Source organism: Molossus molossus, unplaced genomic scaffold (assembly GCF_014108415.1).
Source record: "Molossus molossus isolate mMolMol1 unplaced genomic scaffold, mMolMol1.p scaffold_m16_p_8, whole genome shotgun sequence".
NCBI classification, from domain to species: domain Eukaryota; kingdom Metazoa; phylum Chordata; class Mammalia; order Chiroptera; family Molossidae; genus Molossus; species Molossus molossus.
Window position 1 is genome coordinate 45,337,255 of NW_023425402.1, and position 22,275 is coordinate 45,359,529.

Below are 22,275 nucleotides of genomic sequence, written 5' to 3' on the forward strand. Positions count from 1 at the left end.
GAACAAAAGGACAATAAATTGGCTTCATTCTTGTTCCTCATCATTCCTTTGGCCTAGTTCCCCAACACCTTTTCTGTTCTAAATCTCCTCGCTTTGCTGGGGATTAGTCCTTACTGGGAGGGCTCATGAGAGAGTCTCAGTGAACCTTAGAATTCTCTAAGCTTAGAACAACTCTGCCTTCCAGTCATTATTCCCTTCGAGGCTGGCACCCTTCCCAGGCCGCTGTTCTCCCTCTGACCAGAAAAGCTCCCGAGAACAGCACAGTAGCTTCCTTCATGGGAGCAGTGAGTTCCGTCATTTCAATCCTGATAGCACTTGGTTTCTAAAAACAGACATACATCTCTAGCCTCCTTTTCAACGGAGCAAGGCCCTCCACCAGGAAGCCACCTGACCGAACCCAGCCGTGCTCAGTGTGGGGAAGAACCAAGTCTTGTTAACAGCTCCAGTGAAGGGGAGAGGCTTGCCTTTAAGAAAACTTTCCTAGAATAACCCTATCTACAAATAAATAAACGCAAATGCAAAACCACTGGAAAATTCCTAAGCCACAAATGGTTCGTTGTGGACCGGGACCCAGAGTCAGAAACAAAGGGGAAACCAGAAGTGGAAGACGCTGAGGGACAGCAGAGAAGGAAGAGCCTTGGGAAGCAGAGAGCTTAAGAGCTGTCTAGAGAACATTCAAGTTCTTGCCTCTTCCTTTTCTCTGACGCACAGCGGCCTTGACACTGACTTTTCTTTGTCTGCCTCCACAAAGAGGAGCAGCCTGGGTTTCTCAGGCAGGAAGAGCCAAGGGCCAGACAGCACTCCAGTCCCATGGTTCTGGACTCTTCTTTGTGACTGTTGGGAGGGTCAACAACATAGATTCCTTCTCTTGGAGAGGGAAAAAACCTAGGTAATGTGGTTTTATGTATGCTTTTCGTCACTTAAACGCTTTCAAAATGTTCATAAGAAATAAGGACCTAGTCCCTTTAAGAAATAAAGCCATATTATTCAGCCTGGGTGAATAAATGAGGAACAGCTGGGAACAAAGTGCCTCTGTGTGCTCCTACTGTAAAAGGAACTTTATAATTTAACCCAGCCCCCTCGTTGTACAGATGAAGTAAGTGGAGGTTACCTAACTATACTAGGGTCACAGGTCCAGCTGGGGGCAGATTTAAGACTAGACCTAGAGTGTCCTCTGTCAAGGTGAGCGACTCGCTGTGAGGAGGAGAGAGGCTTTGGAGGCTGCATATCCCCGAGGGAGGGAGGACACCCAGAGGCTGGGACACTGGGATGCCAGGGGTTCACAGCGAATGGCAGAAAGATGACTTACAGAGGGAACTGACCCCTGGGTTCTACCACGCATCTGCATGTAAAAGGGAAAGGTCACAGGAGAGAAAAGTACAAGAAAAAGTACAAACTTTGTGATGAGTCAGTTTACTTCAGTTAGAGACTGTTAAGTGCAGGTTAATAAGGAAAAGTGAAGAAAAGAGAAAAATAATTAAGCTATTTGAACTAGTTAGTGACTAGGTGTTTGTCATAATTAAAAATTTTTTTCTTTACATTTTTCACTTTAGTGGGAATATATTCTATTCTCACAGAAGGGTTTCTGAACTTGGTGGTTGAGAACTGCATCGGGAACAGGCTGGATGTTTGCTATAGCGCAGTCTCCTGGCTCTCCCACAGCTACTGAACAGAATCTCTCCGAAACCTGCCTCAACAAACTTCCCATGGGCGCTGCCATTAACAACCTGTGCCCGCCCTTCCCATCACTGCAGAATGACACAGACCTGCCTCACTGCCCGCCCACGCCCACTGCAGTTACAGATCCACAGATACAGGGACAGCGGGTGCCCTCACACCGCAAAGGCTGCTCAGACCCCGCCAGGCTGCGCCTCCAGGCCTCTCCCCACCATGCACGAAGGACTGGGACTGGCTAGGTAATAGTTGGTTTAATTTTAAGACTACATTTTTAGGTTAAAAGGGCAAATCAGTATTGTTTTGCTAATGAGAAACATACATTTTCTGTCATGAGTATGTATTTCCTTTAAAGTCGGGGTGGGGGGGGGGTGGGGGGGCAGTTAACTTATTAAAAACAAGCCGACAAAACAAAAGACAGAATCCTTGAGACTGCCTGGGCTCTACCTCATTCCTGCTCGTCTCAACAAGGCCAGAGCGCCTGGGCACAGCCAGGTCCCCTAACAAATGCAGCTCCTCAGAGTAAAGGCCAGTGCCAGGGAAGGCCTGGGACCTCCCGCGTGGCCTACCGGCCCAGCCCCCTGGTGGCAGGAGCGATGTAGGAGGGCTCTCCGCCTGGCCCCGGCCTCCACATTTTCTCGAGCAGAGTCCAATATGAATGGAGGCAGAGGAAGGGAGAATCCAGACTGGAGCTGTGTTAAACTAAGGATACCTACTTATTTCCCCAAACCACAGAACAAAGGAAGGAAGAAGACAACATCCTTTTGCACCCAAATTGCTGAGGCAATTCTCAGAAATCTGTTTTGAGGAGAGAGACTGAAAATAGTCAGAGCAGTAATCACTACCTTTGAGAATGCATTCCCTGAATACGATGATGATTATCTCTGCCCGCTGAGGACAAAGGCATTAGCAGGAAAGAAGACCACCACACCTCGGGGACTGAGAGTGGCACCACTCCCTTCTCGGTTCTCTAGCAGGGCGCAGAGGTCACCATGGAAGCTAAGTGGACGATCTAGCAGGTGTGTTTGCCTCCTGATTACACCTGCAGCAATCCCTGGACATCTGGAATGGCTCACAGCCTCCCCCACTAGCCACTCTCACCTAACAACAAGACTTTTACATACAAAGCCTCAAAGTGCCTTTGACAGTCTCAGGGAAGACTACCTTCAGGCAAGGTGACAGAGGAAAGAACAGAATACTGCCAGCAACTGAGTCCCAGCATCGCCAACAAGACCAACTGGATGCTAAAATATATTTGTGTGTGTGTGTGTGTGTGTGTGTGTGTGTGTACCTGAGCGTACATAAAAAACACTGACAAGAATTACTCTGAAATGTCAATGTTTATTTTATTCCCAGTGATTTAGTTGTTTTAACACCTTTCTGTATTTTCCCATTTTTTATCATGTTACTATCTTCTTATAATAATTGTATAAAATGTTACTTTAGAAGATAATTACAGCACTCTGGCCAGTATGGTTCATTGGTTAGAGTGCCATCCTGTGCAGAGAAGGGCTCCCGGTCAGAGCACATACCCAGGTTTTGGGTTCACTCTCCAGTGTGCGTGAGGCAACCGATCGATGTTTCTCTCTCTCTAGAATCAATGAAAAACATATCCTTGGGTGAGGACTAAAAAAAAGATAATCATGGCTATAATTTGCCTAGAGATGAACATGGCATATAATAGATAAGGCCATTTATGCAGTGCAATGTCTAAAAACAGAATGAAAAAGAAATGGTGTAGAGATAAAAAACTTCACTTTCTCTTCTCTGTAGCCCCTTTGCTGCTGCTGATCTGTAGAGGTCCCAGGCCTCTGCCTACCAATTTCTTAGCGCCCCCAGCAGATTATATTGTTTTGGAAGTTCTTAAGTTTAAACTACAACGTGGAACTTCTATACAATCAAAGCTTTTCCCCTGAGATGCCCACAAATGGCCAAATGACTGAACCAAATTTCCGTATTATTTTCTTTCTCACTTGTGATATAGGTATTAAAAGGTAGTGATAAAGTGGCTGAATGGGGGAATTGTTGGTAAAATTATTCATTTCTGAACAACTGAGAAGTTGAATACACAGTTTTTACAGTTAAAATCAAACTATATACAAGTAATTAATTGAGACTTTCTTCTCTAGATTGAGTCCCTTATTTGAGAAGGTTCATCTGCTTCACACTCCCCACTGAACACTGTATGGTTTCAAATCCACCTAGAGCCGAGGAAATACCCCTGACCAACCGTTATGGTAAACGATAAGCGCTATAAATCTGTGCTGCTTCTTTTCTACGTGTTTTCACCATATTATTCAGCCACACAGCATATACATGCACCTAAGATCTGAGGAAGCGCAGCTCATTTGCCAGAATCTATAATGCTGTCTGTCTCACACTGCTCCCATGGCTGAAGGTTGTGGTTCTCTAAAGGATGTCATTAATAAAAGAGATACTGTTGCTTTCTACGGTAAAGATAATATGTACAAGACCCAGGACTGTTAAATAGGGCCATTTGGTATTTTTTTTATGTAACTGTCATGAGATGGAATAAATAATAGACTCAGAACCAGAAGACCTAGGAGTGAAACACAGCCCTGCATTTTGGCAGTTACATGAACTTGTCCACATTTCTTACTTTGTGCCCCTTTAAAATGGGGGTTGTTGTGAGGATTTAAAAAAATACAGTTCGTGAAAACATTTTACATTATTATAGAATGCAGCAATCTACCTGTGGGAAAGCAGCAGCTTCATTTCTGGGGCTCTGAGCCCTGGAAAGTCCATCCACACAATCTGGAGCAACTGCAGAGAGCAAGTTAACAAGGTAAGGTGTGGGAATAGACAAAAACAGTTTCCTCCGCTCTGAGCTTAAGGCTGTGGGACACTCATTGCTCGGTCAGATCTAAGTTTCCAAGGAAGACCCTTCTTGGGAATTCTCAGGTAATTAAGCTGTAAGTTAGGAGACAGACAGAGTGTAGCTAGATGACTTAATCTCCTGAAGGAACCCTTTGCCACACTGTGTTTGGAGCAGATAAGACCCAAGTGAAATCTTCCTGGAAGCAGGTGAGACTAGGAAAGCAATGCTCAGCCGGGGGCCTGCCGGGTCTCTCGTGTTACTCATTGTGTACTAAGAAATGGCAAAGTCAGATCTTGTTCCTGTTGTACCATCTGACCAAGGTGGCCCTGACCAGAAGAACTGTCTAGTCACTAAAAAAATGATATCCTCTTGGCAATCACCAGTTACACCTGCAGCACCACTTCTGTTGGAGACAAGGAGAGCCTGGAAGAATGCGTTATCACCCAAATCTTTCACGACCAGACAGAACAGTACTTCCCCACCTGTGTTCTCAGAGATTAATTCCATTAAATGTCTCTAGAAATAGTCTTCCTAGTATCAAGTACAATTGGAAAATAATATTTACTACATTCTTCAACTAGGAAGGTCACAACGCTCCTTATACACATAGGAAAGGCACTGAAAAGTCCTGCAGGTAAAAAGAAAAAAAAATCTAACTTAGTTTAACTAAACTTATTTTTAAAGGCAACATTACTTGGTGGTAAAGAATGGGGGATTCCAGAGTCAGGCTTTGTACCTTACACTCCTCCATTTACAAGCTATGTAAGCATGGGCAAGTTTCTGCACCAGTGAAATTGGAATAATAATATACCTTCCTCATGGTACTTTTTCACGAAAATGAAATGAGCTAATAAGTGCAAATCACCGAGAACTGTGACTGGATAACAGAAAGCACCAAATAAATGTTAGCCTTTATAACTTGCATGATTGTACATAGTGATAAAATACTGTTTTCTATAACACCTATTTATATCCTAAGGAACCTGTGTCCCATGGAATAGAGAAATGCCAGTAAGAGAAAAAAAAAATCTCCTTTATACCTGAAGAGAAGTCAGCATCCTATGTAGCACAAAAAGCACAGCACAGGAATCAGAGTTACAGTCTGCAACATCAACTTACCCTTCTGGGGTCTGCTTCCTTAGCTATAAAAATGAGGTCATTGGACTAGTTGGTCTTTCCAGCTACAGTAGCAGTCTAGGTTTGAATGAAAAGGCCTAGTCATTAAAGCCAGCAGCCCTGCCCAATCCTGGATCTAACCCATTGCTCTTAGAGCTCTACCTTCTAGACACATTCAGATTTAAAGTTGTTATTGCCCAACTTCCGGTTTAGAAGCTGGTTGCCACGCAGCAAAGTGGCTATGGACATGGCCTTCTGCTGCCTCACCCCAGAGTTCTGGCAGCAGTCATGACGGCAGCAGGCTGCAACCTGCCCCGTTCCAGAGGACCTTCAATCCCCCTCTTGGGTTTCTGGCACAAAGCTTGGGCATCATTCCTATTTTCCCTGCTGTGGTCTCCCGTGCTCAGAGAAAGCCTAGTCCTATATACTAGTCATTCTGCTTATTTTGATTCTTCCCAGCTCTTTAAAAGGCCAAACTCTTCTTCCAGTCTTTCTCATTTGTACAAAGCCCCAGGCTGCAATTACAATGCAGATACCCACCTGTGCTCAGTCTTGCCCACATCCCCAAATCCGAACCTTACCTGTGGAGTCCACCCTATCTCAGCAGGAAAGGACTCTGCTTCTGCCCCAGAGTGTGTGCTACTCATGCCTCAGTTTCCCCCAGCTCAGTATTTTGGGCTTCTCTAGAGTGTCAAACGGCCATGCCAGTTTATGTTCTACTTGTGCACCCATGCATAGCCATTCATCCCATATTTGCTAACGCTTCCTCTGTCCAAGCACTGTCCTAAGTTCTATTGACACAGTACTGAACAAAAGCAGACCGTCTCCCTCTTCTCAATGAACACACATTTCAGTAGAGAAAAAAGGACAAATAAATGAACAAGATCCTTTTCAATAGTGAAAAGTTCTATGAAGAAAATAAAACAAGACGAGGCTATAGGTAGTTTATGCTGATGGGGAGAGGAATTGGATGAGGAGCATCAGATTAGGCCGTTTATGGGAGGGGGCACCTGAGCTGAGACCTGAAAGAAGAGAAGGACTCAGACATGCAGAGATCCGGCCCAGAATACCTCCTGGCAGTAAAGAAACAGCCAGTGCTCAGATTTGACGGCAAGAACCAGCTTGTTGTGAAGGGAAACAGGACGTGAGGCCAAAAAACGAGGCAGGGGCAGAGGTTGGGGGCTTTGGTTGGCCAGATTAAGATGTTCGAATTTTATTCTCATTGCAATAAAAAGTCATGAAGAATTCTAAGCAGAGAGTGACATGGTAAGTCCATCTTCTTTCTAGGGCTGAAACAACTATAGTATGTGTCTAGCAAGTATGTCAGTGATTCTCAACCAAATCCTATATTCGGTTTACTCATAATCACAGTAGGGATGTTAAATTATGTAACAGAGTGCAAGTTAAAATTATAACAAATCCACCGAAAGATGTCCCTATTGGCCTGAGAGAAATGTTATACTGTAATTTAAAGAGTTACAATTTCAATATGTTAATAGCTCTAATTAATCAGATAAACCTCTCCTTTTGGAATCTGGCAATGATAACAGCCCAAGTAGGGGTACCATTTGAATCCTCAGAAACTGAAAGGCTACTGGTATTACCAAAAAAGCAGCATAGCTCACAGTGACTGACTCAACCTGAAATACAAGAGAACTGGAAATGTAAAGATGGTATCTTGCACAAATGTCATTCTATTATTTTACAACTCTTGCCAATGCAGCACTTTAAAGAACTGCATTAAAGTAATTCCCAACTGAAAAGGGAAAACCCCAGTGCAGGCAGAATCAGCAGCCCCATTCCTTGCTATTGTGATGATTAAGGGGGTGTCACAAAGAGGAAGAAGCAGGGCACCTCCTTCTAACCCTGACAGACATCTTCCCCCTTCACACTGATCATTAACTTTGGAGTGAAGACCTGCCCAGGGAAGTCGATGCCTGGTACAGCTGTAATAAGAATGCATCTTTCCAGGGCTGGCAACTGGAGCAAATCTCTTTAGCAGACATTGTTCATGAATGTGTGACAAGTTTCTCTGTACCTTGGAAATTGGGGAAGTGTATGTACTCCTGACAATAACACTCAGCAAACGACTGAGAACGGAGGAAGCACAATCACTAACAGAAGGGTCGTTCAGTAATGAATGTGCTGATGGCCTAAGAGCTTCTGTGATGAAAGGTCTGGGAGAGAACACTAATGCCACTGAGAGCAGGCCAGGCCTTCATGCCCGTGGGTTTCCCTGGGCCTGGGCTGAGACCCTGGAAGGATGTGGATCCTGGAAGCAAGACCACTGCCTCTGTCTCATGGGGAAGAAATACACACTGGGTCCCTTTCAAATCTCCACACCTGGTCTAGATGACTCTTGTACCTTGCATCTCCTTGAAGACTTGTGTTGAGGCTACGGGTATTACAATTATTCTCAGTTTATATCACACATGGATGACAGTTTCACCTTCCCCAATAGTCTGTGTACAATCCCTGGAGTCAGAGAGTCATCGCTCTGGCTCCCCACTCACCCATCATATAAAAATTTCACACAGTACATGAGGGAGCAAAATAAAAATAATTGTCTTCCAGCCTCACTCCCCAAAGATAACCGTTGTTAAGTTTCTTACTTCCCTCCATAAAAGTTTGTGGGCATATACAAACTTTTGTGCTATTCAATGTTCAATCCAAAGAGCAAAACTTAGAAGAAAGAAGGATTGATAGAATTTTAAATCATTTCTCATTCAGGGCAGTATATAAGTAAATAATTATAGATTCCTGCAGAATAAGAGGTGTTGTGGACATTCCAGGATAGATACACTGGCCTCCACCAACCACTGACACCCCCTGCAGCTCCCAAGCCTTTGGAATGTGGTTTCACAGGCATAAGCCTGGTGGGTCCAGCTCTGCCTCTAACACGCTGAGTGGTCCCTGGGCAGCCCACTCCATCTCTCTGGGTCTCAGTTTCCTCTCTTACAAAATGATAAGGTATTCTCTAGGGTCTCTTGAGTCCAGGGTTAAAGGTGATAACTGAGTAATGAATGACAAATACAAACAGGTATACCATGACCCAAGTCTGAAATTTGTAGGGGGAAGAAAATCACAGAGATAATTAATATAACAAATTACCATGAGAATATGTGTGCAAATTAGACTGCAACTGTTTTTTTGTTTGTTTGTTTTTAATCAATTTCCTGAGCTATAATTCATAGGAAAATACATGTGTTTTGTTAACACAGAGATGCACCAAGCAATATACACTGATTCTGATGTTATCTTAGGATATATCAACAATCGTTCAGAAGCAGAACCAACCCATGTTGACTCATTTCTCACCAAGGCATGTGGCCTCACCAGCCTTAGAAGGCTGGTGAACATTTTTGCATTGTCAAAAGTCATAAGTATGTTCAATTACACTCAGTAGCAATTGGGTCATAACTTAAGTGACTAACATCTTAATTCTCATTTGTCACCCCAGTGACAATTAGCTGCCTACCAGGCAGGGTGTCTTTCTGCTGGTCAGTCCACATCTGCTGTCCTGTCTGTGCTGTTCTGATCTGGCCCTTTACCAGGAGAGTGGGAAAGTGACAAGGATGGGACCAGGAAGAGAGCGAACAGGTGCTGAGAGTGGGTAGGACACTATCACTGTTAAGCATACACTTGGCAATTTGACTGTAAGCTGAAAATCCTTGTTCTAGGGCAAATCTGGGAATAAGGAAGTTGGCATCCCCAAATGTTCTTGCCTTTTCTTTCAGAGGCAGAAAAGATTAAGAGAAAATACCCTAGAGTTAGAGAGATAGGACTGTGCCACTGCTAGACAATTACCTAGTCAATTTTGAGCCTCCATTTGTTCATTTATTTAAAAAGAGACAGATAAGGCAGTACATGCATTATGCTTATTATTGTCATGATGTGAAAATGTGGGTGTCCATGGACTACCTCCTGTGAAAAGACTGGCTCCCTAGAAAACAATTATCAGTAAAACTGAGAAATTACACCCTGGTAAAGGAGCAATTTCTTACCTGGAAGGAATTCATACAGCGAAGCGACGGAGGCAGCATGGCGTTATTGCTTGACAATATCAACAGTAGCTCCAAGCAGGTCGCAGAGGGCAGGGTTAGAGAGTGGACGCTGATGTCACTTTCCCAGGAGCTGGCCAGCCTGAAACACATCGGTATGTGCATTGTCATAATTGCATCTGGTCACAATAATTTCCAAAATCTGACGTAGAAGAAGAAAATTCCCAGTTGTGGGAGGAAAAAGCAATGCAAGAAAAACAGAAATAAAATGGTTATGCTATAAATTCAGAGTAAATGTCCAAGACGATTTATAGTGTTTTTGGTATAAAACAGATGGATTAGGCACTTTGTACTCAAAGTTTATGAGTCATGAAATGTAGCTTACTGGTAAGGGACCAATCTGGGGTTGGGGAGAATACTAACATGTCGAATGCTTCTGTGTTCTATGCTCTGTTCTACATGTACATCCGGATCCACCTGCAGGTACATATGAAATGGGACTATTGCCATCCCCATTCCACATGTGTGGAAATGGTTTCTGGATGTACCCTTTGAAACATTCAGTTCAGTGATTTTCAGACTTTAAAAAAACTGATCAAATCCCTTTATCAAAAAGCTTGTACAAGCCCTCATTTATAACACAAATAAAAGCCAAGCTGCTGTTAGAAGGGGAAGGGTTGTCAGAGGCTCTCTTCATCCTTTCATTTGACAGATGAGGAAACTGAGGGTTAGAAAGTAAAGGGAACTGTCTGAGATGAGGTAGATGTTTAGGAAATGATATAGCCGGATCTGATCCTGGCTTCCTGACTTCCCATCTGGTGCTTAAACAGAAAAGAAAAATCAGGAAATCACTATGAGAAAAGTAGTAATAGCATGACTCTTATGCTGTTAATTCTTCTATTTACAGTACTTGAGTATTTCCTGCCTGTGCCCCTACCAAAGTGTCTCCTACCAGTGTCCTGATTTTTAAAGTGTGTGTGTGTGTATTTGCCTTTCTATAAACTTCTCTCTTAAAAGTGACTTTTAACTAAGTCAGTGGTGAATTCTGAAAGTTCAGGGAGCAGCAGTGACTGAGAGCATAATGGATTGATATGACGAGTCAGCAGATCTTTTAGCTGCGCCCATCAGGTTACTGATGATGCCGATACATTTCTGATGTGGCTGCAGAGTTAACTCTTCTCTGAAGCATTTGCCTCCTATCTAGTTGGACTGGAAGGGGACACTGTCCACTTTCCCCAAAAATGGTCTGTTTCAGCAAGCATACATTTTTGTGTGTCTTTTCAGGGTTTTAAAAATCATTTTATACTGACTGGCTCTGTAATTCTTTCTGCTTTTACTAATTATATGACATTCTTGACATTTCTCTGGAATGGAAATAAAAATCTTGCCACTTTGGTAAAAGTCAAATGTGCTACTAGTGCAGCGGCTCCAGCACCCTCCTATGCCCCCATTCTCTTAGCACCCCCATACCCTCTGCAAGCCAGTTACTGTCCATTCTCTGGCCTGCAGTTTTCTGGGCCTGGAATGATGTTAGCCTCCCTGGTGAACTTCTGTTCATCCTGCAAGACTCACTTAACTCTCATTTCCTTGGAGACATCCTCTTATTTCCTTATAAGAATTAACTACTTGCTAAATAGCGTACTTGTATCTATTATACCACTTACCACCACCCTACTTGTATTCCGACTTGGGCTTTATCTACATCTTTGACTCCTCTGAGATCAGATATGAGCAACCGTAACCTGTGGATTCCGCTAACTTGGCAGTCTAATGTGGAAATAGAAATCACATCGGTGATGTTTTTTTGTTTTTTTGGACACACCCAGGATTTAACCTGTTACTGGCTAAAAGAAATACCAATTTTTCACTTATACTTGTATGTTCAATAAGCAATTTAATTTTTCAGAATTCATACTCTCTACCCCAGCACCCACAATAGGGCTCATTAAAGCTATTTTCATTCTGATTTTTTTTTTTTTAAGTACCGTGAAAACATTTTGCTTTTACTGAATGGGATCTCTTGCAGCCAAGGTCACTTGACACTGCCCTGGACCATGAATGTCCCTTGGGAACTCCTCTGCAAATCCTTAAAACCTAACCTAGCCCTGCCACACGGCCCCTTCAGTAAGGGTGTCGGAGATGAAGTGAACACTGCAGCTGCACGGTTCTGGCTGCAGCTCACAGTCAAGGATCCTGCCACCGGAGAGAGCAGCTTCAAGGCAGTCTCATCGTCTCATCATTTTCTACTCCTTGTTGGGGGCAGCGATATATTTATAAGAGAAAAGGGAAATAGTGAACTAGATAAATAAATATTTTTAGAACAGAGGGAATTTATTACGCCTGTAACATGTTCTCCATAATGTATGCTTTGATTTTATGTCTTACGTCTTAGGTTTCTTCTAACTATTGTCGGCCTTCTGCCTAACATGTTCAGGCAGTGGGCCAGGCACTTTATTTAGAGCCACTGTGTCTAATCCTGCAGTAACCCTGAATGGCAGGCATTATTAATCCCACTTTCGAGATGAGGAAACCAGAGGTCAAAGAGGATAGTGATGGTCCAGCATCACACAATTAGTAGGGGATGGAACCAGGATTCCCTCCACTCAGCCCCAGTCCAAAGCCTGTGTCCTGCCCACTGTCCCACACTGATCTGAAGGCTCTGCACACGGCATCCTCCTCTCCACGTGGACCACAAGGAACTGGGTCTGCCAATGCCCATTTCTTATGCGCACTAATTCTTTAGCTTGAAAAGTATTTTAATACTTAAGAGTATTTTAATTTTTCTGCAAGAAGTAGTTTTATTCTTCTTAATTATATATATTATAAAACTTGAATAAGAAAGGTAGTACATAAAGATGGACATGGGAAAATACTCATTGGTCATAGTAAGCAAAATAGTTATATAATGAGAAAAAAAGGTGAGAAGGCAATACAATAAATATAAGTGGTCATTTCTATTAGACAGAAATAGTATGCTGTTTTATACATTTTCTTCTTTATGTTTTCTTATTTTCCAAGTATTATTTTATACATTTTCTTCTTTATGCTTTCTTATTTTCCACCTATTATTTCTACAATCAGAAACAAGTTAATGTTATGATGTAGAGGTAATTCTGGCATAGACAGAGGAATGTTTATAACCTGCTTAAAGATGTCAACAGGCTGCTAACTGGCTAGGTTATGGCCCAGCAAAAGGACACTCATATAGAAACTAAACACCTTAGCACTCCTCTGCAAGCATTCGACAGGCCTAGTTTCCTCCTAAGGGCCTGGAGTTCATACACAACCTATCCAGTGTATCAAACCACCAAAATTTATGCAAAAGGACTTCATCACACTAATAATAACCAGAGTCAAAAAGAAAAGACAAATTACTTGAACATGTTGGTTATTCACGTTTCTATGTAATCACAAACTTTAGCCTGGTGTGTCCCACATCGGCATTTTAAATCTAATCCTTAAATGATTCAGTAATTTAACAATTTTAATCCCTATTGAAGCTCAGAAAAGTGAAGACTGTTTTCCTGATCACATGATTAGTAAAGGATGAAAAAAAACCCCAAAAAACTCAAGCATGATCTCCATCTACATCTCACTCTTTTTACTGTACCACAAACAAGGTAAAAGCATACTCAATATTTTTTAACCATTCTATCCAATAAAATTTAAAACCATAAGGGCAAACAATGGGGTAAATTTTAGATATCTCAGAACACCCCACTTCTGAATAATTTGAACAACCTTATTTTTGAAGTTAGACAACCCAGCTGGACTTACTACGGCTCAAGTTCCAGTATCCATCCTGTCCTTTTCCCACAGTGTATTTTTCATTAGCGCTAGTACTTATTTTCTTATGTCAAAATTTACACCTTTTCTCTATAATTTTAAGCATATAAAATATTATTTTAATAACATGAAAGATCCATATTATGGACCAAGACAGAAAATTATACATGAAAAGTAAAAACAGCTATTTTGTAAAGGGAGAATGATGGGTAATCTTAGTTAATGTTTTCACATTTAACAATTTTCAGTTAGAAAGAAATAAAGAAAAGAGAGCAGGCAAGAAAGAGGGAGGAATGGTCTGTCATACTTAAAATTTGGTTTATCTTAAAACAATCACCAAACTCATTATGTAGAACTTAGAGCACATGTTGATTAAGCCACAGGTGATATTTGAGACTAGCTACACATGTCCCAAATCAGTACAACTTTCTGTTAATAATAAAAACATAGGATTATAATAATCCAGCATTTGGATTATTTCTGGTATTTCCTGCAAAGACATCACAGACTATTCGACCTCGATCAGTAACCTTCCACTATAAAATCAACATAAGAAGTACTTCAAAAGGAACAACAAACTAAACATTAATTGAAACCTATTTCTCTGGCCTTTGAAGTACTGGGAGAGGAAAAGCTTTCCTAGGAGACCAGGGCTGTCAGCCAGGTGACCTTAGTCTAAACCCAAAATGCAAGCAGAGGACACACCATCCTTCTTTCTACACTTCTGCCTTGACAGAATCTCCTGGAGAAGCAACTATGACCTATTTATTTCTAAAGAGACAAAGAGAAAAAAATTCACTTCCTTCACTTCTAACAAAAATGGTGCAATCGAGAATGAATCAACCACCAATCAATATCAAGAAAGAACGTAAGAAAATAGAAAAGTGATAGTCTTCTAGGAAACAGAGATAAGGTTATAGGTGAAAATAACAAATAGAAATGATACAACAACTCCACCCAAAATTAAAATGTTTCAAATGAGTCCGACATAATTATATAGAGAAGAAAAAATAATATAGTAGTTGATTTGGACTCTTCAGTCCCAGAAAGACCTAAGAAAGCAAATAACCTATTAATGATGTTAAAATATAACATTGTTTATACCCGTAGATTTGTTTTTTCTTTTTTAATCCTTACCAGTGGATATGTTTCTTTACTGATTTAGAGAGAGGAAGAGAGAAAGAGAGAGAAACATCAATCAGTTGCCTCCTGCATGTGCCCTGACTAGGGATCGAACCTGCAACCTGGGTATGTGCCCTGACCGAAAATTGAACCTGCCATCTTTTGGTGTACAGGACTCTGCTCCAACCAACTGAATTACACCAGCCAGAGCTATACTTGTGGATTTTTAAAACTCAATTTCAAAGCTATCATAATTATAAGCCCATCAATTTATGCTCTTCTTCCCAAAAGCAGTCTGAGGGACCTCTGAAAGTGGTTTGCTATTCACTTGACCCAGAAAACTCCACAAACTCATGCAAATCAAAAGGTTCAAATCTTCTTGTTCACTTAGGAACATCGTGAACGTGCCCAGGCCATCACGGGTGTGCGTATCCAAAAGGTCACCAAGTGTCTGAAGGATGCTGCTTTACAGAAGCAGTATGTGCCACTCTGTCCTTGCAATGGTGGAGTTGGTAGGTATGCCCAGGCCAAATGGTGGGGCTAGAGAGACACGGAGTCTGTGGCCCAAAAAGAGTGCTGAATTTTTGCTGCACATGCTTAAAAATGCAAAGAGTAATGCTGAACTTAAGGTTTGAGATGTAGATTCTCTGGTCATTGGGTGCATCCAGGAGAACCAAGTTCCCAAGGTACAATGTAGAACTTACAGAGCTCACGGGCGGATTAACCCATACCTGAGCTCTCCCTGCCACACTGAGATGCCCATCACTGAAAAGGAGCAGACTGTTCCTACACCAGAACAGGAAGTTGCACAGAAGAAAAAGATATCCCAGGAGAAACTGAAGAAACAAAAACTTATGGACTAGGGGTAAAATCAGCATAAAATAAATGCCAATAAAAGTTAAAAAAAGATTTTATGTTCTCAAAATACCAAAACAAGCAAATGACCACAACTTAGTGCTAGAATAATTACATACAACTATTTAATACATAATTTGGACAAAGAATATAAAATTTTTAATTCTTATGAAATGTCAGGAACAGAAAGCTCTGAAACAACTAAATGTACTGGTATATCTGATATGATAAACCATATTAACTCCATACGTTAAAATATTTCAAAAGTACTAATTTGTAAAAATAGAACATGAAAAACATACATAAAAACCAATGCTTATAAATTTCAAAATAAGGTTCCTTAAGTAACAAAGAGTATTTCTTTAAAATTACAGTATTTTCTTTGAAAATTACATTAAAAACTTTGAAATTTTAATCACAATGTCAAAAATGTTCTTCAATTTTCTGAATTAAAGGGCTCTTGAGAAAAGAAATTTAGGTACATAATTCCTAAAAGCTGCCTTTCAGACTTAGCGCATAGGACCTATAAACGTACAAAGACAAGACTCTCTCCCACACATCAGAAAGCATGGGGAAGGGCTCTGCTTTCAGTACACCAACAAGGCTATCTCAAAGTTAAGTGTATTAATTCATGCCAAAAATAATAAGATGTTGTTCTGTGTAAATGCCTTTATTATAGCAAGATACCAGTTGTTGGAAGAAAGACTGACAACACTTTCATTAAAGGAGAGAACTGACCCCTATGAACCTGCTTGTCAGAGAGGACCACAACCCTGAAGGAGCACACCTAGAAACTGAAGACTATTCTGTTGAAACCCTTCAGAGACCTCCCCTAATACTTCCCTCTACAAGAGAGAAATAAAAGCCTCAAGACAAAGGATCAGTGTGCCCTCCTTCCGAGGAGCACTCCCATGTTCCCCCCATGCCCCCCCCCCTTCCCTCCACAGGAATGCATCTCCTAAACCTAAGGATCTCAGAAGGCTTGCAACCAGGGCAGCAATGGGCAATGGCAGTTCATCTTGGGCAAATCCCCTGAACCTGTCCCCAAGGCCCTCTTTTTCTCTGATTTCTTTTTTCATTATTAATTTATTTTTGTTACATATGTTTCTCCTTTTTTCTCCATTGACACCTTCCTCCCCAATACCCCCCAACCCCTTCCCCAGCTTGGTTGTCCATGTCCATCAGTTATGCGTACCTGCATATAGGTTCTGTGGTTTATCTCCCCCATACCTTCTGAGGGTTGTCAGTCTGTACCCTACTTTCACATCTCTGCCTCTACCCTGTTCCTCAGATTGTTATATTCAATATATTCCACAAATAAGTGAGATCATGTGGTATTTTTCTTTCTCTGTTTGGCTTGCTTTGCTTAGGATACTACTCTCCATGTCCCTCCATGTCACCTCAAAGGATAAGCAATCTTTCTTTCTTACAGCTGCATAGTACTCCATTGTGTATATGTACCACAGCTATTTTATCCATTCATCTACTGATGGACACTTGGGCTGTTTCCAGATCTTAGCTATTGTAAATAGTGCTGCTATGAACATGGGGGTACATATATTCTTTCTGATAGGTGTTTCAATTTTAATTTTTTGAGGTAACACCATAGTGTATTCCATAGTGGCTGCACCAGTCTGCATTCCCACCAGCAGTGTACTATACTAGAGTCCCCTTTTCTCTACACTCTCCCCAACACTTGTTTGATGCTTTGTTGATGGCGGCAATTCTGACAGATGTGAGGTGGTACCTCACTGTTGTTTTAATTTGCATCTCTCTGATGATTAGTGATGTTGAACATTTCTTCATATGTCTCTTAGCCATTTGTATGTCCTGTTTGGAGAGGTGTCTATTTAGTTCCTCTGCCCATTTTTCAAGTGGGTTCTTTGTCTTCCTTTTGTTGAGATGTATGAGCACTCTACATATTTTTGAAATTAACACTTTATCTGATGTATCATTGGCAATTAAGATCTCTCATACAGTGGGGTCCCTTACCATTTTAGCGGTTGTTTCTTTTGCTGTGCTGAAGCTTTTGAGTTTGATGTAGTCCCATGTGTTCATTTTTTCCTTTGTTGCTGTTGCCTTAGGTAACGTTATCAGTGAAAATTCTGCTGCGTATGATGTCTAAAATTTTGTTGCCTACATTTTCTTCTAGGATCTTTATGGATTCATGAGTCACATTTAAGTCTTTTATCCATTTTGAATTTATTCTTGTGTATGGTGTAAGTTGATGGTCTAGTTTCATTTTTTTTGCATGTAGCTGTCCAATTTTCCCAACACCATTTATTAAAAAGGATGTCTTTACTCCACTGTATGCTCTTTCCACCTTTGTCAAATATTAATTGAGCATATTGCCTTGGGTCCATTTCTGGGTTCACTGTTCTGTTCCACTGGTCTAAATGCCTGTTCTTGTGCCAGTACCAGGCTGTTTTGATTACAGTAGCTTTGTAGTATAACCTGATATTCGGTATTGTGATCCCACCTACTTTGTCCCTTCTTTTTCAAGATTGCTGTGGCTAATCGGGGTCTTTTTTGGTTCCATATGAACTTTTGAAGTATTTGTTCTAGTTCTGTAAAATATGTTGTTGGTATTTTGATAGGGATTGCATTAAATCTGTAAATTGCTTTGCGTAATATGGACATTTTAATGATGTTAATTCTTCCAATTCATGAACAAGTATGTGTTTCCACTTTTAATATCTCCCTCTATTTCTTTTTTCAATGACCTGCAGTTTTATGCAAATAGGTCCTTCACGTCTCTGGTTAAGTTTATTCCTAGGTATCTCGATTTTTTGCTGTGATGGTAAATGGGATTGTTGGGTTTTTTTTTTAAAGATTTATTTATTATTTTTTATTAATTAATTATTTTTTGTTACAGATGTTTCTCCTTTTCCCCCCACTGATTCCCCCTTCTCCTCCCTCCCCGCCCTATCCCCAGCTTTGTTGTCCATGTCCATTGGTCATGCATACATGCATATAAGTTCTGTGGTTTATCTCTCTCCTATCACTCCCTCTTTGGGGATTGTCAGTCTGTACCCCACTTCCACGTCTCTGGAACTAACCCATTCCTCAGACTGTTATGTTCATTATATTCCACAAATAAGTGAGATCATATGATACTTGTCTTTCTCTGTTTGGCTTGTTTGGCTTAGGATAATACTTTCTAGGTCCCTCCATGTTGTCTACAAGGATAAACGATCTTTCTTTCTTACAGCTGCATAGTACTCCATTGTGTATATGTACCACAGATTTTTTTTTTTTTAAAACCTCACCCAAGGACATTTTTCCATTTTTTGTTCAGGTAGAGTGGGAGGGAGAGAGAGGAACAGAGAGAGAGAGAGAAACATCGATGTGAAAGGAACACATCGAGTGGCTGCCACCCGCACAACCGACCAGGACCGGGGACAAACTGCAACCGATGTACACGCCCTTAGCAGGAACCGAACCCAGGTCTCTCAGGACCACAGGCCGATGCTCTAACCGCTGAGCCAAACCGGCCAGGGCTGTACCTCAGCTTTTTTATCCATTCGTCTACTGATGGACATTTGGGCTGTTTCCAGATCTTAGCTATTGTAAATAGTGCTGCTATGAACATGGGGGTATATACATTCTTTCTGATTGGTGTTTCCGGCTTCTTAGGGTATATTCCTAGAAGTGGGATCACTGGGTCATATTACAGTTCAATTTTTAATTTTTTGAGGTAACACCATATTGTTTTCCATAGTGGCTGCACCAGTCTGCATTCCCACCAGCAGTGCATTAGAGGCCCCCTTTCTCCACACCCTCACCAACACTGTTGTTTGATGATTTGTTGATGGCGGCCATTCTGACAGATGTGAGGTGATACCTCATTGTTGTTTTAATTTGCATCTCTCTGATGATTAGTGATGTTGAGCATGTCTTCATATGTCTCTTAGCCATTTGTATGTCCTGTTTGGTGAAGTGTTTATTTAGTTCCTCTGCCCATTTTTTAAGTGGGTTATTTGTCTTCCTTTTGTTGAGTTGTATGAGCACTCTATATATATTGAAAATTAACCCCTTATCTGATGTATCATTGGCAATTATGCTCTCCCATACTCATACAGTGGGTTGCCTATCCATTTTGATGATTGTATCTTTTGCTGTGCAGAAGCTTTTGAGTTTGATGTAGTCCCATGTGTTCATTTCCTTCTTTGTTTCTTTTGCCTTAGGTGATGTATCAGTGAAAATTCTGCTGCGTATGATGTCTGAAACTTTGTTGACTACATTTTCTTCTAGGATTTTTATGGATTCATGAGTCACATTTAAGTCTTTTATCCATTTTGAGTTTATTCTTACATATGGTGTAAGTTGATGGTCTAGTTTCATTTCTTTTGCATGTAGCTGTCTAATTTTCCCAACACCATTTATTAAAGAGGCTGCCTTTACTCCACTGTATGCTCTTGCCACCTTTGTCAAATATTAATTGAGCATATTGCCTTGGGTCCATTTCTGGGTTCTCTGTTCTGTTCCACTGGTCTATATGCCTGTTCTTGTGCCAGTACCAGGCTGTTTTGATTACAGTGGCTTCGTAGTATAACTGAAATCTGGTAATGCGATCCCTCCAACTTTGTTCTTCTTTTTCAAGATTGCTGTGGCTATTCGGGGTCTTTTTTGGGTAGTATGGACATTTCAATGATGTTAATTCTTCCAATCCATGAACAGCACATGTGCTTCCACATTTTTATATCTTCCTCTATTTCTTTTTTCAATGGACTGTAGTTTTCTGCAAATAGGTCCTTTATTTCTTTGGTTAAGTTTATTCCTAGGTATCTTAATTTTTTTACCACAATGGTAAATGGGATTGTTTTTTTAGTTTCTCTTTCTGTGAGTTCATCATTGGTGTATAAGAATGCCGTCAAGACATGAGGTGTAAGTGTGAGCACTGTGCTTATTCATTCTTACAGTGGCCTCCCTTTCTCTCTACTCCCTCTTGCTCTTTCTTTTCTGCCCTCTCCCCCTCATTCCTGACTCTCCCACAGTGCCTCTCTCTTCTCAGCAGGACTTGGGAGTGCCCACTGTGTCCTGTCTCCAGAGAAGTCGTAGTCCGATGGTTTAAGGAGGAGCAGCTGCCTCGCTGAGCTGCCTTTGAGAAGAACACCAAATCTATCGCCCCCTGGTTTCATGGCATTATTAGTCAAGAAGATGCAGAAGATCTTCTTGAGAACATAACGAAGGGAGCATTTCTGGTCCAGGTCAGTGAAAAAATCTGGGGCTGCACGCTCTCCTATCACTTGCAGAAAGGCTTGAAACACTTCTTCATGGATGCCTCTGGGGATTTTTACAGCTTCCTGGGAGTGGACCCCAATCGTCATGCAACGCTCACCAATCTCATTGATTTTCACGAGGAGGAAATTATCACTGTTTCGGGAAAGAGTTGCTGCAGGAACCCTGTGGACATAGGTACAGCCCACCAGACTACCATCTGTTATTTGAATGGTTTTTCCCCCCCTTATCAATTGGACTCCTTTGGGCACATTTATTTTGAACTCAAGAACTTCTCAGCTCAAATCCTTATGGCCTTCTGGAAGATTCACCATCATCCAGAAGATTACTTAGATTAGAATGTCTCAAGAGATATGAAATATATGACATATATACTGCTGGTCCCTGTGCCAGTGGCCAGGACAGAAACTGCTAATAGTTGTTGCAAATCTTTCATGAAGAATTTAGATAAAACCTCAGAAGATGAAGCCTATTTGTCATGGCTACTCTAAACTCAACCGCTATAGCTCATGGATCATGCTTTATTAATACAAAATAATTCCAGTGCCAAACTCTGAATTTAACATATAGTGTCCATTCAATAAATGCTTAAAAAAAAGAATTCTGTCGATTTCTTGACATTAATTTTGTATCCTGCTACTTTGCCAAATTCATTTATTAAGTCTAGTAGATTTTTGATAGAGTCTTTGGGGTTTTCTATGTATAATATCATGTCATCTGCAAATAATGACAGTTTCACTTCCTCCCTTCCAATTTGAATCCCTTTTATTTTTTCTTCCTGTCTGACTGCAGAGGCTATAGCTTGCAGTACTATGTTAAATAAGAGGGGCGAAAGTGGGCCTCCCTGTCTTGTTCCTGTTCTTAAGGGAAATGTTTTTAGTTTCTGTCCATTGAGTATGATGTTGGCTGTAGGTCTTTAAAAAATGGCCTTTATTATGTCGAGATATTATGAGCCCTCTATTCCCACATTGCTGAGCATTTTTATCCAAAATGGGTGCTGGATTTTGTCGACTGCTTTTTCAGCATCTATTGAAATGATCATGGGGTTTTTATCTTTCATTTTTTTCATGTGGTGTATCACATTTATTGATTTGAGAATATTATACCAGCCTTGCATCTCTGGAATGAATCCCACTTGGTCACGGTGAATAATTTTTTTAGGTAGTGCTGGATTTGATTTGCTTATATTTGTTAAGGATTTTGGCATCTAGGTTCATCAGGAATATTGGCCTGTAGTTTTCTTTATTTGTAGTGTCCTTTTCTGGTTTTGGAATTAGAATTATGCTGGCCTCATAAAAAGAGCTTGGAAGTCGTCCTTCTTAAATTTTTGAAATAGTTTGAAGAGAATGGGTGTTAGTTCTTCTTTGAATTTTTGGTAAAATTCTCCATGAAGCCATCCGGGCCTGGGCTTCTGTTTGGTGAGAGAGTCTTGATTACACCTTCAATTTCCTTAGTTGTTATTGGTCTGTTCAAGTTTTCTATCTTTTCCTGGTCCAGTTTTGGGAGACTATGTGTTTCTAGAAATCTGTCCATTTTGCTTAAAATGTCGAATTTGTTGCCATATAATTGTTCATGGTATTTGTTAATGATCCTTTGTATTTCTGTGGTGTCAGTTGTTACTTCTCCTCTTCCATTTCTGAT

At 41.0% G+C, this 22,275-nt stretch overlaps 1 protein-coding gene across 2 annotated transcripts in view; it reads right to left on the reverse strand.

Moving 5' to 3' along the window:
* Window positions 1-5,636: 5,636 nt before the first annotated feature.
* UBE3D (ubiquitin protein ligase E3D) overlaps window positions 5,637-22,275 on the reverse strand; it is a 102,698-nt gene continuing 86,059 nt past the window's right edge. Inside the window, exons 9-10 of one of the 2 annotated variants that reach the window (XM_036249301.1) lie at window positions 9,634-9,772; window positions 5,637-5,707 (exon numbers count right to left, since the gene is read on the reverse strand). In XM_036249301.1, the coding sequence (XP_036105194.1) occupies window positions 5,678-5,707; window positions 9,634-9,772 (169 nt within the window). In that variant the 3' untranslated portion in view covers window positions 5,637-5,677. Of the gene's footprint in view, window positions 5,708-9,603; window positions 9,773-22,275 lie in introns of those variants that run through there. The other variant, XM_036249302.1, reaches the window with a different exon arrangement.